The 18,213-nt window shown below is 45.1% G+C and overlaps 1 protein-coding gene across 2 annotated transcripts in view; it reads right to left on the bottom strand.

Annotated features, from left to right (window-relative positions):
- Cd38 (CD38 molecule) overlaps positions 1-1,953 on the bottom strand; it is a 42,593-nt gene extending 40,640 nt beyond the window's left edge. Inside the window, exons 1-2 of one of the 2 annotated variants that reach the window (XM_057772075.1) lie at positions 1,810-1,951; positions 1,369-1,635 (exon numbers count right to left, since the gene is read on the bottom strand). In XM_057772075.1, coding sequence (XP_057628058.1) covers positions 1,369-1,610 — 242 coding nt within the window. In that variant the 5' untranslated portion in view covers positions 1,611-1,635; positions 1,810-1,951. Of the gene's footprint in view, positions 1-1,368 lie in introns of both variants that reach the window. The other variant, XM_057772074.1, reaches the window with a different exon arrangement.
- Positions 1,954-18,213: the final 16,260 nt, after the last annotated feature.

Here is an 18,213-nt window from a genome sequence, read left to right as displayed (position 1 = left end):
TATTAATCAATCCTGTTATTTTTAGATTGATTATGATCTGACAGACACAAATAATTCATACCTGCTGAATGCTTATACATACACGTGAGGATCGGTTGAGCCAGCGCTTGTCAATCTATACTCCACAGGGTTAATACTAATCTCACATCATGCCAATTCCACACATCCGGTTTGCTAAGCACAGTGAATTTACCCGAAATGATCGAACAACCAATATCATTTAAAAATCAGTAAACAAAATACTTAGCAGGACTCTGAAAGTAATTCTACACGTACACTTTCAAGTAAAACCAGGACCCAAACCACAGCATCTAGCTTGTGCCTCTGAAACTGGAACGTGAAAGCAGGCTCTGCGCATGCCTTCCCAGCCTGTGGTGCTTCTGTTTGACTTCAGACATCAGTTCTATGCTAAGATGCCTGGGGGAGAGACATACAACAGACCCTCCATCCCTTTGGTGGAAGTGGGTATGCGGGCTGATTCCTTTGGGCTGATGAAGGCACTGTTCCCCAGGGTCTGCACAGGTCCACCAGGCTGATTCAGCTTATCTGATGGGCAATATTTCAGTTTTTATAGTCTGATTGCTTTGTTTTATTTAAGATCAAGTACGAAGAGTCACGATGCTGTCTCAGCTAGGTTTTTGTTTGGTGTGTGTTTTGATTAATTAATGTGTTTATTTTAAGGCTGGTCTCTCTTTGCAACTCAAGCCTGTCCCAGAATTTACAGTGTAGCTATGCAGCCCTGGATAGTCTCGAACTCACAGAAATCTTCCTGTACCAGCCTCCTTAGTGCTGGGGTTACACGCATGAACTACCACCTCAGAATGCTGTTTTATAAAGATAAATAAAACTCAAGACAGACATCAGGCCTTTCTGACTCCCTCCATCCCCACAGCGTGCTCAGTAAGCTACTTGGTTAAATGTCACCTGTGACCATAAATTTCTGGGCACGGACAGTGGCAGATCGAAACCGCAAGTCAAGTGACAATGTCAAGTCCCTGTGCCTGCGAGTCATATTCTGTTCCTACAGTGCAGCTGTGGCCAAGGATGGCCCCCAAAACCCAGTTCAGGACCCGCTGTGGGGGGTCAAGTATCTTTGGGGAGCTCAGCACAAATCAGCACCCATCTCGTATGTCCTGCAACCCCCGAGGTGGTTGGGGGAAGGGCTGTGCTCTGGTAACTTGCACAGGCAATTTGGGGCTCATCCCAACCTTCATCACTGCCCCCTCGGCTCCCAGATGACCCGCAACACAAGATTCTTTGTTTGGAACAGTCGGAACGCTCCCCCGCGCGCGCGAGCTCCAGCTGAGTCACAGCCAGCCTCCCCGGAGTTCAGCTATGCGCCCCGCGTGCTTCCCAATGACAACTCACCTCATCTCAGGCCGGAGGATTTGAGTGTAAACGAGACAGCGTCCCAGGAAGAGCTCAGAAAAGTGCTTCGGGGTAGGCTTGCCTTTCCACACCATGGGTGCCCGCGGCCACAAAACTATGACCACCGTCACTACCGAGGCAATCAGGACCACGAGACCCACTCCGAGACAGACCTGGGCTTTCCTGGAGAGATGGCAGCAGGGTCTGTCCTCAGACACCTGGCTAAATTCGTAGTTGGCCATGGGGCTCCTTGGAGATCAGCCCAGGCTAGGCAGGAAGAGAGCACAGTGCTGACAGGGTCAGAGCCTGCCCCTCCTCCTTTCTTTCACTTGCCTTTTATCGGTTTCCTTTCCCACCCTCTACCCCTTCTTTAAAGCTTCAAGGGGTGACTGGAGGACGAATAAGACTTTAACGATGGCAACAGGCACTCCAGCTGCTTACTTCCAGACTCCGGAGCCTCAGTCTCCAGGGGAAGACCGTTCTTGAGCCTCTTTAGGTGCACAAACAGCTTGGGAACACTCCTGGGCCGGCACCTTCTGTCACCTGTGCACCTGATGCTCCCTGGAGGGTAAAGTCTGTCCAACTTCTCTCTCTCTCTCTCTCTCTCTCTCTCTCTCTCTCTCTCTCTCTCTCTTCTTCCCTCCTTCCCTCCCTCCCTCCCTCCCTCCCTCCTCCATCTCCCTCTTCCTCCCTCCCCCCTCTCTCTCCCTCTTCTCTCTCTTTCTCTCCCTCTCCCTCCCTTCCTCCCTCCTTCCCTCCCTCCCTCCCTCCTCCATCTCCCTCTTCCTCCCTCCCCCCTCTCTCTCCCTCTTCTCTCTCTTTCTCTCCCTCTCTCCCTCCCTCCCTCTCTCTATTCACTCAGTGGCTGGCAATGAATGCCCTAACCTCTACTTCTGAGATTTGATAAAATCCCGCCCCAAGATCTTTAAGGTACAGAAGAGCAGCCTCAAAGTTGTCCTTTGACCTCCACTTGCATGTGTCCCATGGAAATCATGCATTATGATCCGTTATGTGACGGTCATTTTCCAGGCATAGGGCATATTAGATGTAAAAGCTGAGGCAGAAAAGCCACTGGTCCTGTTTTAAGGTACAGAAGAGCAGCCATTGTAGCTAGACTAGAGCATCAAGAGGGGACAGTGTTGAGGGCAGCAGGAGAGCCAGGCTCTGCAGCTCCAGGGGACAGGAGGATTCTCTCTCTCTCTCTCTTTTTTTTTTTGTTTTAGTGCTTTTCATTTTTTAAAATTTTTGTTGCCATGTTGCTTCTCCATTTGTCATGCATCTGTGTGTGTGTGTGTGTGTGTGTGTGTGTGTGTGAGAGAGAGAGAGAGAGAGAGAGAGAGAGAGAGAGAGAGAGAGAGAATATATGCCACAAATACAAGTGAAGGTCAAAGGGCAACCTTGAGGAGTCCTTTCTCTCCCTCTACCATGTGTGTCCCAGAGGCTGAACTCAGGTCATCAGGCCTTACTGTAGTAATATGATCCTTTTTACTCTTTTTGGCTTTTTTTTTGGGGGGGGGGGAGCAACCAAGTAAATCACACAGAGGTTTATTTTTAGTTATAAATGTACAGTTTTAGCCTAGCTTGTTTCTTGACAGCTTTCTCAACTTATCTTATCCCCTCTGCCTTTTGTCTCTGGGCTTTTCCCATTCTCTCACTTCTGTAAATCTTACTCTTACTTGGTGGATTGCAGTGTAGCTGGATGACCGGCCCCTGATGTCCTCCTCCTTCTCTGGCTCTTCTTTCTCCTCCCAGATTACTTTTTCTGTATATTCTCTCTGCCTGCCAACCCCACCTACCCTTGCTCCTGCCTCGCTCTTGGCCATTCAGATCTTTATTAGACCAGCAGGTGTTCTAGACAGGCAAAGTATCACAGCTTCATGGAGTTGAACAAATGCAACATAAACAAAAGTAACCCACCTTAGCATGATATTCCCCAACTCCGGGCAGCAGAGGACTGTACACGTTGGGCCATCTCACCGGCCCACCTTTCAGTTTCAAAGCATTCAAGGTCAGTGAGTCACCTAACATGACAAGGGAAAGGCTCAGCCTGGCTTTGGAGAGCAAAGATGTAAAAATAGGAACCAGGTATCATGACTTTTACCTGTAGAGTATTAACAAAATGACAAACCTAAAACTAATCACACCCTGGAAATGGTTCTAAAGTAGAGGCAACAGGATTTGCCGAGTAGGATGTGGTTTGCAAGGATGGGTGGAATCAATGATACCACCAGTATTTTCAGTCTGAGAACTGATCAAAGGAAGGCCCCTACTGCCAGGCACAGAAATAGAAAAGCCGGAATGAAGTGGCTTTAGTAAGTGGAGAATTCTGTTTAGATGGAGTGAAGTTTGAGATCCCAACACGAGACACTGAGTTGGGTACAAGTATGGAGTGATGATGAGGGACCAGTGCTGTAGACCTGGCACGTGAGGCTTCTTCCGCTGAGCTTTGTAGGCTTGTAAAGAGGATCATAAGGTCACAGAGAGACTGTGTGACAGGCAGAAGTTTCAAAGTCTTGTGGGACATGCTTGAAGCAGGAGCCAGGAAAGTGCAGGCATCCCAGCGAAGGGAGCTTGGAAGGGTGACTCCTGAAACAGAGAAGAGCAACTCAAAAGTTCTTTTTGAAAAAGGGAAAGTTAAAAAAAAAGTGTGTGTGTGTGTCTGTGTGTGTGTGTTTATGTATTCAGGTTCATATGTGTGGTGCCCATACAGGCCAAAATAAGGCATCAGGTGCCCCAGAGTTGAAGCTGTAAATGGTTAGAAACCGCCTGATGTAGATGCTAGGAACAAACTCCAGTGCAAGAGCAGCAAACACTCAAATGCTGACCCTTCTTCCCATCCTCCAGAGGGAGCATTTTCAGAGAATGAGGACACAGCCCAGCACAGAGGGTTCAAGAGAACGTAAATGTGATATCAGTGAGTTAGAGTGCAACTATATTAAAGGGGAGTTTGCTTATTGTTTGTTTGTTTGGGTCAAAGGGAACAGAGAAATAAGGACACAAGTGGACGATGCTTGGCACTGTGATTTGGATAGGTAACATCCTCTGGAGGTTATTGATTTTGAACTCTTGGGACTCAGGCAGGGGTGCTATTTTGGAAGATTGTGTACATTTAGGAGTCGGGGTTGAGATGGAGGAATTGAGTCACTGAATAAAGGTATTTAATGCTGTGTTATCCCTGGCAACTTGCTGTCCAGTTCTGTGTTTCCAGGTTAATCATGAAATGAACAACTCTCCTACCCCACATGATATTCTATCCAAAGCACACGGCCGAGAGATCATGAACTGACCCCTCTGAAGCTTGAGCCAAAGTGAATTTTTCCTCTTCAGTTGTTCTGTTGGCTATTTTTTCACAATTATGAGAAAGTAACACTCTGGGATTCAGGAAAGAGCATGCTGTTCTGAGATTAGACTTCTCGCACACTTTTGGAGGCCCACAAGCTGACTCATGTGTCCAGTAACATCTGACAAATGCACGAGAGGGGGGCGAGGAATCTGAGGCATGGTGGGGGTGGAGAATACAGCTTGGGGGTTGAGATTTTAGAAGTTTTGGTGATAATGACCCAAGGGCATTCTCTCCTGATTGTTTTTTCCACAGAGTAAAAGGAAAGCCCCAGCGGGGACAGCCGAACACTGATGGAGACTAATCAGGCTGATGCGTGGGATGAGGGGGGGGGGATGGACGAGTTCTCAGGGTGTCATTAAATGGTCAAAAGTTCAAAGAAAGGCTACTGTTTGTTTGTCCAACCACACCCATGGCTTAGACAAAAACCGGAAAAAGGCTGCTGCTAGGGACACAGCTGGGTCAGTAGTCATCTGCTAGGGAGCCCATAACACAGCACCGTACATTGGATGGCTGCAGCAAAAGAAACTTATTGTCTTATAGTTCTGGAGGCTGGAAGCTCAAGACCAAGGTGTCTGCACAGCTGGTCCCTCCTGCGGCCTCTCCACTCAGCTTTTAGGCTGCCCCTTCTTCTGTGTCTGTGTTGGCGGAGGAGGTCTCTCTGCAACAGCCTAGTTTGAAATTTGTATAAAAACACCAAGTGACGCGTTTGAGCCCTCCCTCAAGGATCTCATTTTAATTACTTCTATTCAGGTAACTAGGCTATCTCCACTGGGATTAGGGTTTAGGCCTAAGAATTGGGGGAGTCAACATGAAGGCCTACAGTCCTTAACACTGGGTAAAGACAGAGAGCTGAAAATGTGAGCGAGGATAGGGTTTAAAGAGTAGCCCATGGCTCCTAAATCCTACAGAGACTGAAGTGAGAACAGACAGACGATGAGAAACCATGAAAAGACACATGATGTTACTACCACGATGCTGACGGGCCTGCAGGGTTATTAGAGCAGGGACATCTATGCTTGTGTGACATAGTAGGTCAAACTCAACATGATGTTTCTCCTTTAACGTGCATTCCTCCTGGTCTTTATTTAAGTAATGAGCATCAATATCCTGGGCACACAATTGCTTAAACTGGGAACTTCCAAGGCATCCCCCTCCCTCAAACCACAAAAGCCCGGGTGAGGTTGGTCCCTGCAGCCTGCAAATGAGTCATGAGACACTATATTCTTCCTCTTCAATCCAACTTAACCCACTCTTTTTCACCTCAGAGTGGGCTTTCAACTCTTTCCCCGAATCCAGCCTGCTCAGTCTCCATGTGTTCTCACACCACACCACAGCTGGTCCAGGTGTCATGATTTTTAAGAGGTAATTTCCCCAACATGATTGTCTTTCTCACTTCCCAGCTTGCTCTAGACACTCCCCACAGCATGTGGTCCCCTCTTGGCATCCCTCTTCCATAGTCACCTTGGTTCCCAACCTCCACAGCCCTCCAGTGCCCTTGGCCTTCTCTGTCCCCAGTCAGCCCAAATTCTCCTCTGCCTTTGACCTCCACAGGTATCATATACCAACCCATCAGGTTGCAAGCTCATTGCACACTCTCCAGGAATCCTTCCCATATGGAGGCAGGCGTATTAGGTGCTTTGGTCGTTGCTGTGATGAAAACAACGTCAGAACAGAAAGGGCTGATGAGGGCTCATGGCTTGAAAGTCTTGTTCACCATGGCGAAGAAGGTACCGAGGTAGCATGAGGCATCTAGCCCTGTTACATCTTCAGTCAGGAAATGCAGAGCAATGAGAGCTAGTACTCAGTTCTAGACTGGGGTCCCAATCATAACATGGTGCTGTGCATAGTTAGGGTGGATCTTGCTACCCCAATTAGAAAATCCCCAATCTAGAAAATCTCCCTGAAACAGGCCCATTGGCTTGTCCCCGAGATGATTTTAGAGTTGAAATTAACCATCACAGCAGGTTTCCAAGTCGTTCACTCTCCTGGATGAACACAGATCTCCTGAAACAAGACAGATCTCAGAGGCTTAGCAATGAACCACCCAGTCACCAAACACAACTTTGGAGAGTTTCTCCTAGTCTTCCTTTCCACTAGACAAGGTGTTTGCTAAGGGTGTGGTTGGTAAGGATTGATCTGTTTTTTGTTTTTTGTTTTTCCTGGAATTCAGCTTGAAGTTGATGCTCCTGTTTACTCCCAGGATCCATTTTTTTCCTGAGAACTGGAAGTTATTCCCTCATGTCAGATCTAAGCTGTAGACCCGAAAGTGGAGCAGGAAATGCTGGTCTTGCTTTGCTTCAAGTCTGCTTTCCTTATCTCTGACCCTTTCGTCCCACGTTTCTTTACCAGTTTGCTCTGTGCTTTCTTTCATGTCGCCTGTAAGGGCAAAGTTCAAAAATAGTTACTGTGTACCAGCTCTTTGCCTCCTTCTTGCTTATAAAATAAGATGAGACCTTCCCCCCACCCACCCACGACCATTTGTTTACAACATCCATTGCTAATTTTTTCTAAGACAGGTTTATTTTTTATTGATATGTGTCTGTGTGAGCCTACATGTGTTTGTGTGCACCAAGTGTGTTCCGAGCCTGTGGAGGTTAGAAGAGGGCATCAGATTCCCTGAAGCTGGAGTTAAAGATGGCTGTGAGCCATCCAAACTGGGGTCTGGTGTGTGAATTCAGATTCTCGCAAGCACTCTTAACCGCCGATCCATTTCTCTTGCCCTAAGTACTGTTTTTGGCAATAAATACAATAAATATACTTAGAGCAAAGTGATAGATGTAGAAAATAAATTTTTTCTCCCTTGGCCTCTTCTTATATTAATGAACAAATAAGACACATATTTACATATCTACATATTTACACACATGTACAGGTGTATCCACACATATATAGACAGATCTTCATCATGTCACAAAAGCATAAGCATACCATGCCCTATTGGTTACGTGATTTCTTCCCATGTTGCTTCCATTGGCAGCATTCAATATGCTGACGACTGAAATAAAATCTTTTAAATGACCTCTGATATTCCAGTATCCAGTACACCACAGTTAGCTTACCTAGACCCATAGTCATGGGCACTTAGGTGAACTACATCTCTGTCGCTACATTAAACAAAGGGCACAAAGTATGAATATATATTAAACAAAGGGCACAAAGTATGAATATACTTTGAAAAGATTGCCAGGCCAAAGGGTTGTACCAAGTGAATGCACACTGTGTCTCCAATATGGGTTTCCCAGCATTCACATGAGTAAAACTGCTATTTTCAATGCGTTCATTTCCTGTCATTAATCCTCAATGAGATGAAGAAACTTTGGCTTTTAGTTCCTCTTTCTGTCAAATATAACAAGCACAGGAGAAAAAGAATCCAAAAGGGAGCCTGAAACCCTGACTTCTGTTAAACCTCTCTGAGTTTGTGTTTTATCTTTCTCAGTGATGGTCAGCTACAGTGTCTCTACATACGTAGAGAAGAAAAGTACATCTGCACAAAAATTGTCCATCTCTTCCACCCATAACAAAGTGTTGGTTTCCCTTCAGCTTTAATACCCATGTTACGTCTAATCGAACTGAAGTGGGGGATGATGGGAGAGAATCTATCCACCCAAAATGGACACGGTCCTGCTATGATGATCTTATTTGTACACAGTTAACACACTGAGACTCAAAACAAAGTGTATTGTAGTATTCATTCGCTTACTCAACAAATATTGAGGATCTACCATATGCAAGGCTCTATGAAAGGGACCTCGGTCTCTGTGTCACACAATGAAAAACACAGGCTTTGTGGTCAGGAAAGAGGACTCAGTCTTTCCAGCAGATTATAAATCTTCTCTGAAACACAAATTCCTCTTCTGTACTATGAGATTAAAAGAATCTCTGGACTCCCTAGAATTCCTTCGCTAGGTACTACCTCCAACATAGGTTCAAAGAGTAAGCTCAGACACTGCTGCAGCTGTGTGGTTGGCACCAGCGACGCCAGGGAGTTCCAGCAGCTTTAAGAGAAGCTTAGAGAAGACAAGTTACTGCCTTTGGCTGTGAACAGCAAGCAAGGTATATAGAAGAGGGGCATGGGTGTCTAAACACCCTCAAGCTATGGAGTGGACCTGAGGATGCCTTGGGGGTGGGCAGAGGAGTCACTCTTGCAGGCATTACACAATTCCCACTAATATTTTGATATGTGTTTGTTTTCTTTCTTTTTTTTGTTATAAAGCCAGAGAACCATGAAGTCCACTGTTAAATTCTGTCCCCTAGAAATAACAAGGAAGCAAATACTCATGATACTGAAACAATATGACTGCCTAAACAAGACCCGAACAATGGCAACACGGATAGACATGATACCATGGAAGGAGGAAATCACATGGGGCTCTATCCTCAGACAAAGAACCACAGGCAGCTAATGGCTGCTGAGAGAGGAGAATTAATTCTCCCCAGGGAGGAACTCCTTACCTGACTGAACAGTACAAAGCAGTCAGCCTGAAATCATATACATACAAGCGACACTAAATGAATTCTGCATGCTGTACTTATATATTTGTGTGTGGGGGGGTGTGTGAAGCAATAATAATAATCATAAAGATGCGGTGAGTTTGGGAGGGAGTGGGGGTTGGTGGGAGGAGTTGGAAGGAGAAAAGGGAGAAATGATACAATTGTATTTTAATCAAAATAAAAAGTGAAAAGGTAGTTATGATATGTTCTTTAATTTTACATATTTCTGAATGTGCTGCACATATGGTCCCGATCAGGCCTGTTTCCCCTCTGCAACAGAAGAACCCAGAAGCTTTTCAGTAGCTTCTTGAACGTGAGTGCCCTATGCAATCTTTTCACCTCCCGGGCTTGCTGTATAACATGTACATGTATAGCACATACACCTCCTGGGTTCAGTTTCCAAAAATGGGTGGCATCTCTCCTCATTCCCCCACTGGCAGGTCCCCTCCTCTAGGACAGGGCCATTGTTTGCCTTGATTCACCAACCATCACAAATACACTGCACCCCCAGTGCCGAGACAGTGCCGGGCATGTGACTGGCACCTGGGCAATGCCTGGAGAAGGAAGCTCTCTCTCGCTGCCTAGCTCAGGGCACTGGGCTGAGCATTAGCTCATAAATCCAAGTTCTTCTCCAGTTCTCCAGCTGAAGTCCCTGTAAGGACAAGCACCTGCTACTCATCCGCCGGGAGTAGAGAGAGCAATGGGGAGAGGAGACGGAGATGCTACAATCTGTTGCAGTTATCTTCTTTTCCTGCTTCGACAATAATTGCTAGCCTCTTACAGTGCCAAGCACCCTGTGAACAACAAAGCCGTTTCGGAAACATTTTCTTAGTGGCACGTTATGGACGAGACACCAGAGACCTTGAGTGGACAAGCCGACCGTGTCCCGGAAAGGACTTATGGTCCAGAGTGGACACTTCTGGGGACATTCTTGGGTTGTGGCCCCCGGCAGCTGTAAGTAGATGTTTGTGACCTTGGAAAGCTCAGGAATGAGCATTTTTCTTGGCAGGAATCTGTCTCTTCAGTATGTTTTGTGCATCCTGGAGTTAGGAGGACCGTAAAGGGATGCTGAGCTTCACAAACAACAGGAAAGCCTCCTTACTGATGTTATCAGGTCGCAACCTGGGCTTTTATTTCTAGTCAATTCAAGAGGAGAGCTGCATGTTTCTCCTCCCACATCCTGGAACTGAGAACGGCCCAATCTCCCAGTGACTTTTTTTTTTTCCCCTAGATTTTCAATGAAATGGGGAAGGAGAACTTGGCATAACGCCTCAAAATCTTTCCAACTCACTGGGCCTCCTGCTCTTCCTTGCAGGGTGCCTGTTTATTTGGCGTGAGTAGAGCTCAGAGTGAAAGGAAGCCAGCAGATACTTCCTGGGCAAGTGCTAACCTCAGCCTTCGTAATTCAGTGACATTACACTTCTCTCCACATCCTCTCCCTCCGCCCTTGCTCTCCTGAACCTTCAGATGACCTCTTAGATGCACTGCCTGTGACAAGTCTTGAGTCTTGACAAGTTTTATAAGTTTTCCCTTATACAGCAAGTCCTTGTTGTGTGTTATTGTGCCCATCCTATAATCCTAGCACTCGGGAGACAGAGGCAGGCAGATCTCTGTGAGTTCGAGGCCAGCCTGGTCTACAAGAGCTAGTTCCAGGGCAGGCTCCAAAACTATAGAGAAACCTTGACTCAAAAAAAAAAAAAAAAAAAAAACAACCCCCCCAAAAAAAGAAACCAAAAAAAATGAACTTATTATATGTATTTGAATGTTTAGCCTGCACGTATATGTTTGCGGTACCTGGGGAACCCAGAAGACAATGTCATAGGCTCTGGAGCCGGAGTTACAGAAAGCTGTGAGCTACTGTGTGAGCACTGAACCCCAGGCCTCTAGGGTAGTGAGTGTTTTTAGCTACTAAGTCATCTTTCTGATACCCATTCTAAATATCTGGCAGTTTCCACTCCTCCACCAGACTGTGGATGGACACCAAAGAAGTCTTTGTTTCAGTTCTGTTCCTAGGAACTAGAAAGTCACAGGTATCTAGAAGGCACTACACACCATTAATAAATACACTTCACATGGCAATGGTTTCACCTTCTATTTACTTACTCACCCAGTTAGTCATTAAATATTTATTGAGCATTTACTCTGTCTTATGAGCTGTTTTAAGTACCAGGCATGCAAAAGCTAAAAGTAGTCTAATGGAGGCAGACATGTAATAGACACACTCAATAAGTTATCCATACATAGCAGTGATGAGGACCAGAAGACCAACTGAGCAGGGGATGGAATACGGAATCAGAAGACTGGGCCCAGACTCAGGAAAGTGTCATGCGGAAGGTAGTACTTGGCGATGATCTGAAGAAGGCGAGGTAGTCATGTAACACAGACACACAGAGCAGCAGAGGTCTGCAGGCAGAAGCAAGGCGAGTGTGCTCAAGGAGCAGCAAGGAGCAACGAGAGGATCCTGTCACTGCCTGTTTGTTGGCAGTGGGTGACAAGCAGATACAGATACAGAGGAGTGGCACCTGCTGACTTGGATGTTATTAGAATCCTTGCTGGAAAGCAACAGAAAAGGGGCCAGAAGCAGCTAGATCATTTAAAAGTCTGTAGTGTCTGGATCCAGACAACAGATGATGGGGTCTTAAACTGGGTTAGCTTTAGCAAATTCAATTAAATTGTGGGTGTGGCTACACGGGCTGGCTGCTGGAATAAACAGTAGAGTCAAAGGCATTCCTGATTTGGGCTTGGCAACTGGGATGATAAAGATATCGCACACTAAGCTGAGAAAGACAGAAAAGAAAATTCATTCAGAGCCCCAGTTTGGGAAGCCCATTACTTCCACAAGTAGAAATGTTGAGAACACAAACACTTACACCAGGCTTTACAAATAATAACTCATTCAGTTCTATAAACGTTCACAAGAGAAGCAGAACTTGTGGATCTGACCGAGGTGGTGAGGGAAAGTCTGGTTTACTAGTAGCGGGTCGAACTGGGATGTATTTAAACCCCTAGGATGGACACAGGGTGCCCGCTTCTCTACACTATGCCACCTTGTGACTGAGCATGGTGAGGTTACACACACACACACACACACACACACACACCACTGCACACTGGTGCTTCATTCCAGCAGCTAAGACCCTAGCATCACCTTTCAGCTTATTTCTGAGCCTATCACTCAGCCAATGGCTGGAGTGTGTTGATTACAGTAAACCTGAGCAAATCCTATAGCCTGACCTTGGAAGTGGAGCCCCAAGTGGACTGTGGGTGAGGTGAGAGAATATTACCTGGTGGAAAATCAGGTGTTCTGATGTGGAATATCATAACCAGCAGACTCACTAATGTCAAATTCAGCCCCCTCGTGGCACACGGGCTACATTTACACGTTAGCCATCCCAAGCGAGCACTGTCAACCCACCCCAAATACCAACGTGTGCCAATTTTTTCTCAACAGATTCCCTTAAAAGATGTTTACTTCATTTCTGGGGATATTTCTTCCTTCCATTCTTATATTCACCAACAAAGGCTGAAGGTCAGATATCTTAGCTGGAGAATTCTGGAATAGCTGAGGGGCACTCTCAGCTCTCTCTGCCCAGTACATTTGAAGCAAATTAAAAACAAAAATGAAACAAACATCAAGAGAAAGTTCCGAATGGAACCCATCTGAAGACTTTGACCCCAAACATACTCACTCATTGATGTTTAAACTCTCATTTCAGCAGTGAACTTGCTGTGAAGGCAGGTTTTCACACTCGCAGCAAAAACGAGCAGGAAATAGAATTGTTACACGTTCCTTCATCCTTCCACCCATGCCTTCTCACCCCTGTGCACTCCCCCCATGCAAGCCCATGCTAGAGGGATCGATATTAATTATCACCTCACCAGGAATTAGAATTACTCAATGACATACCTCTGGCTGTATCTGCGAGAGTTTCCAGAAAGACTCAGAGGAGGAGAGAAGGCTGGCTCTGGGTGTAGGTGTTAGCACCGTGCATCGCCTGGGTGGATTCTGGAGCTGAATTAAAAAGAGAAAAAGAAAAAAAAATAAAAGAAGAGACTGAGAACTGGCATCCACCTCTCCCACTTGTCTGAGTGTGAATGCAGTGTGTACCGCACCTCGCACACCTGCGATGATCGACCAGATTCCGCCTTAAACCATGAGTCAAAATGAACCTTTCCTTGTTTTAATTGCTTTTTTTTTTTTTTTTTGGTGTTTTGTCAAAGCAACCAGAGAAGTCACTAAAACCCCTGACATTAGCATTGCCTACAAAAGTGCCTCAATATGTTAATGAGCTGCCACGAATATATTATAATCACCCCAAGTCTATGTCCACACTCCGGCTGAGCCCTGTCACCCTACGTCCCGTGGAGTTGCACAGAGGTGTAATGATACGGCCCTCCCATTTTTGCACACCTAACAATGCTGCGCCCCTCACCTCAGGTGACCATTGTTTTTCTTGATAGATTTCTTTTCTTCTGTAATATAATCGTTGGGATTATATAATAGGTTGTTGCCTTTTAAATTTTTTATTTGATTTCTTTTATATGTACTAATATTTTGCCTACATATATGTCTGTGGGCCACTTCCATGCCTGATGCTCATAAAGGCTGAAAGAAGGCTTCAGATGCCCTTGGGACTGAAGTTACAGTGAGTTGTGAGCCACTGTGTGGGTTACTGGGACTCCAGCCCAGCCCTCAGGAAGAGCAGTTGGGACTCTTAACTACTGAGACATCTCCAGCCCCAGGGCTGTGTTTTTGGATAGACTTCTCTCACATAGCTATATATGCACTTGAGGCTCCCCTTTAGCTCCCCCGTCCTACCTTTGGGTTTTTATGACTAAAGAATGCATTTCTCTCTGGCACTGTTGAATATACCACTGCTTCTTTTTTCATTCATCTGTTGTAGGATATCTGAGTTATTTTTTTTCCTGAAACTAAAATTTTACCAACCTAATAAATTATAAAATCTGCTTATTTTATTAAGTAGTTAGTAGTCAAAATAAAACTTGATCTTATAGTTTAGAAAGATACCCTTTCTTAAACAAGAAGAGTTTCTGCAGATATTTTTTTTCATAATGTAATAACAACTTTGGGTTCATACATCACTGGAAAAATAATAACATGAAGGAAAAAATCATGCACCTTTACTCAGAAATAAATAATAGTAATGCTAATATTTTGGTAAAAGTCTAATTCCCCAAATTTAGGTCCTAGTATTCTAAGTTTATGTTATAAACATTTTACTTTCTCTCTAGGTGTCGCTGATAAGTAGAACTTGTAATTGTGAGTGGTCCTGTGTGGTTATTTATTTAATCACTATCTTGTATTCAAATATTCCCAATCTCTTGCTTTGCTATAGTTACATTGTAATTATAACCTCCAGCAACTAACACCTTGAAGTTTTCTTACAGTAATTTTCTGGAATTTTAATAAAACTATTATTTTGTTGTTAGATGAAAGGTGACAAAAATTAAAAGGAACTAGCAATTTCAATTTTAAAATGTTCAAAACCCTTACTTATTAAGAATCATACAGAGAATGGCATCCCTTGATTACTTAACGTACATTAATTACAAGAGCATAAGGGCCTAGGGTATGGCTCAGTGTCAGCACTTGCCTGCCAAGTCTGAGGCTCTTAGTGTGGCTCCCAGCACTGAGCAAAGAAGCGACCAAGAACCTAGAAGTCAGGGGATGTTGAGGATGTCGTGCAATCGGTAGCATGCCTGCCCCGCCTCCCATGCACGAAGTCCTGGGTTTGCTTCCCAGGACCACAAGAAACTGGACATGGTGGTGCACACCTGTAACTATGGTGGTGCACACCTGTAACAACTTCAGCACTCCGGAGGCAGGGACAGGAGGATCAGGTGTTCAAGGTCATCCTCAACTACGCAGTAAGCTTAAGGCTACCTTGGACTACCTAAGAACTTGTCTCAAAATAAGAAAAAAACCCACAGAAATGTTATTCCCTTTATTTTCAAATTTCCATTTATTGCATATGCTTTACCATATAGCAGTGTAGTACATCTCTTTCCCAAAATAATGGGAATAACACCCTTGATCCCTGCAGCACTGTTTGCAGTTATCAGGAAGCACAGCTGAGGTGACCATCAGTGAATGAAGATCTAGAGAAACTGAGGTGCGTGTATACAATGAAACATTATTCCGTCACAAAAAGGAAATACCGTTGTTTTTACCAGCACAAAACAATGTAGAGGACACTATGCAAGTGAGATATGTCAGGTAAATGCTTTAAAATCTCACTTACTCGGAGAATCTAAAAATCACTGAAGTCAAAGAAAAGAGTCAGGGGGATGGAGGCTATCAGGAGCTGAGGGGCAGTGAACTGGGAAATGACTGTGATTTATGATATGAATGTGTGTTAAACATGGGTACTGATGGGGTCACCAATGATGTGATTGTGATAATCACTCCCGTGTATGCCGAGTCACACCTTATATCCAATCTTTGTCTACTAAGTATTTTATAATAGAATAAACTTTTAAAAATAGATAGGCAATGCTGGGGCTATAGCTCAGAGATGGGGGCTTGTCCTGCATGTAAAGCCTTGGGTATAATCCACACAACCACAAGAAAAAGGGGAGATATATAATATTCCAGAAACAGAGAAAAAACCACCATAACTGAAGGACATCAAGACAACCACATTCATGTTTATTTTTCTAAGTGTATGTGTGTGTTTGTGTGAGGAGAGAGAGAGAAAGAGGGAGAGAGAGGGGGGAGGAAGGGGGAGAGAGAGAGACAGAGAAGCTTACATACATATATACACAGGTTAGAGTTAAATTCCTGTCCTGGCTATGTAACTTGGTGATAGAGTGTACAACGCCCTAGTTCAAATTTCCAGTACCACACATGTGTGCACCGCCCACATGCACGCACTTACATACGCATCACTAGAACTTCCTGAAGGAGTAATCTTTTGTCTTCTTTTAAAGACAAGGAATCCTGTTCAGTTAAAGTCGTGATATCAGGATGAGTCTGAGGTGCCCTAAGTGTAATTACAAAGGCTGGAAGGCAGAGGACAGAGCCGTGGGCAGTTAGTAAGTTAGTAATTTATGGACTGAGAACACAACAGCCTTCCTATCCTTGAATGTGTGTTAAAGCTTTACTTCAAATCCTGCCATGGGTTCCCCATCATTGTTCACAGCTCAACCGATCCAGAAACAACAAATGCTCTGAGGAACTGTCCTCCTTTCCTGAACTTCTGTGCCCCCATGCTCACTTCACGTAAGCCCACATCCCTTCTCTGTGTCCATGCAGGTTCAGACCACTAGCTAAGTCTGAATCTCTCAGATCTCCTTTCTTAAAAGTTGATCGAACTCTGGTCAGTGGACGTTTGACAGCTGCCCTCATCCTTGCACAAACATGTCCCCATACCTGGTCTTTTTATTGCAGAGATTCCATGATCTCAAGAGCTTGCATTTAATCACAGTGGAACTGGTTGGTGTTTGTCTTGAACCCAGAGTGATGCATTGAAGACGGTGATGGTAAGCTGGCTTCCCTTCACCCTGGGGATCCTTTGGCTGGACTATAGATTAAATGGACACAAACAGATTAACAAAGACGGGGTTACAATTAATTATACAGGGTATCTGAAAGTCCCAGAAGAAGGTGTAACTTGAAGAGAGAGCAGGTGGTAATTTATGCAACACATCCTCATTACAGAAAGAGATGCGGGCTTGGGGCTGCTGGGGAAGTAGGAAGTTGCTCAAGATATGGTGGCATGGGAAGGAAGCATGCCCTGATCTCCTGCCTTGCAAATATGTCTCCCAGAAAGAAAAGTTAATCTGGGGACTGTCCTCTGCTTGACACAGAGTTTACCTTTGTACATTTCCTTTACAGATATCTGTGGGTTTACAAAAGGAAGCCTGCCCGAGTCACTGCTGGATCTGCAGTTTCTCACAAAACCAGCTCGAGTATATTTTGGGGTATCATATTTTTGTCTGCTATGATCATAGACGAGAGGCCAAGGAGAATGGCACAGGAACTTTCATCTGGCGATAGATTGAGAGAGAGACAGAGACCCAATTTGGAGCAACGGTCTGAGCTCTTAAGGTCCAAATGAGGAGCAGAAGGAGGGAGAACATGAGCAAGGAAATCAGGACCACGAGGCGTGCACCCACCCACTGTGACAGTGGAACTGATCTATTGGGAGCTCTCCAAGGCCAGCTGGACTGGGACTGAATAAGCATGGGTTGAAACTGGACTCTCTGAACATGGCGGACAATGAAGGCTGATGAGAAGCCAAGGACAATGGCACTAGGTTTCGATCCTAATACATGAACTGGCTTTGTGGGAGCTTACTGTTTGGATGCTCACCTTCCTGGGCCTGGATGGAAGTGGGAGGACCTTGGTCTTCCTGTAGGGCAGGGAATTTGGACTGCTCTTCAGTAACGAGAGGGAGGGGGAATGGACTGGGGGGAGGAGAAGAGGAGTGGGGATGGGGGAGGGGAGTGGGGGAGGGGGCAATGTGTGGGAGGAGGGGGAGGGGAATGGGAAACGGGGAGCAGTTGGAAATTTTAATTAAAAAAAAAAAAAAAGAATGATGGGTCCTGATCCCCAGTAACTGAGCATTGTGGAAAAAAGAATTGGTAAGCCACGGTACAGAGTTCAGTCTATGTTGTAATTAAGAAACTACCTTCTGTGGGGCAGGGCATTTGTTCATAATAATAGTCAGGTGGATTTACAAAGTGCACACATGAGCACACACAGACTTGCATAAAAATGGAGACAGTCAGCTTGAGTGGTATGTAAGCCCTCAACAGTGACTGAAGCTGGTGCACAGCCCTCCATGGTGACTCAACTCACCACTTCGCTCTTCTCTTTGGAATTTCTTGCTCACAATGAAGTTGTCCAATGTATAGATAGCCAGCAGAGAGTTCCAACAAAAAATCACTCTTGCTTGTATGGTTGTTTGACTCCTGACATAAATATTGTGAGAAATGTCTGTGTCAATGCAGAGTAATCTCTAAGGTCCATTAATGGGAGGAAAAGC

The sequence above is a fragment of the Chionomys nivalis genome, chromosome 6, assembly GCF_950005125.1.
Source record: "Chionomys nivalis chromosome 6, mChiNiv1.1, whole genome shotgun sequence".
Classification (NCBI taxonomy): Eukaryota; Metazoa; Chordata; class Mammalia; order Rodentia; family Cricetidae; genus Chionomys; species Chionomys nivalis.
Note: the sequence above shows the minus strand (reverse complement) of the source record. Positions and strands in the feature narration are given on the sequence as shown.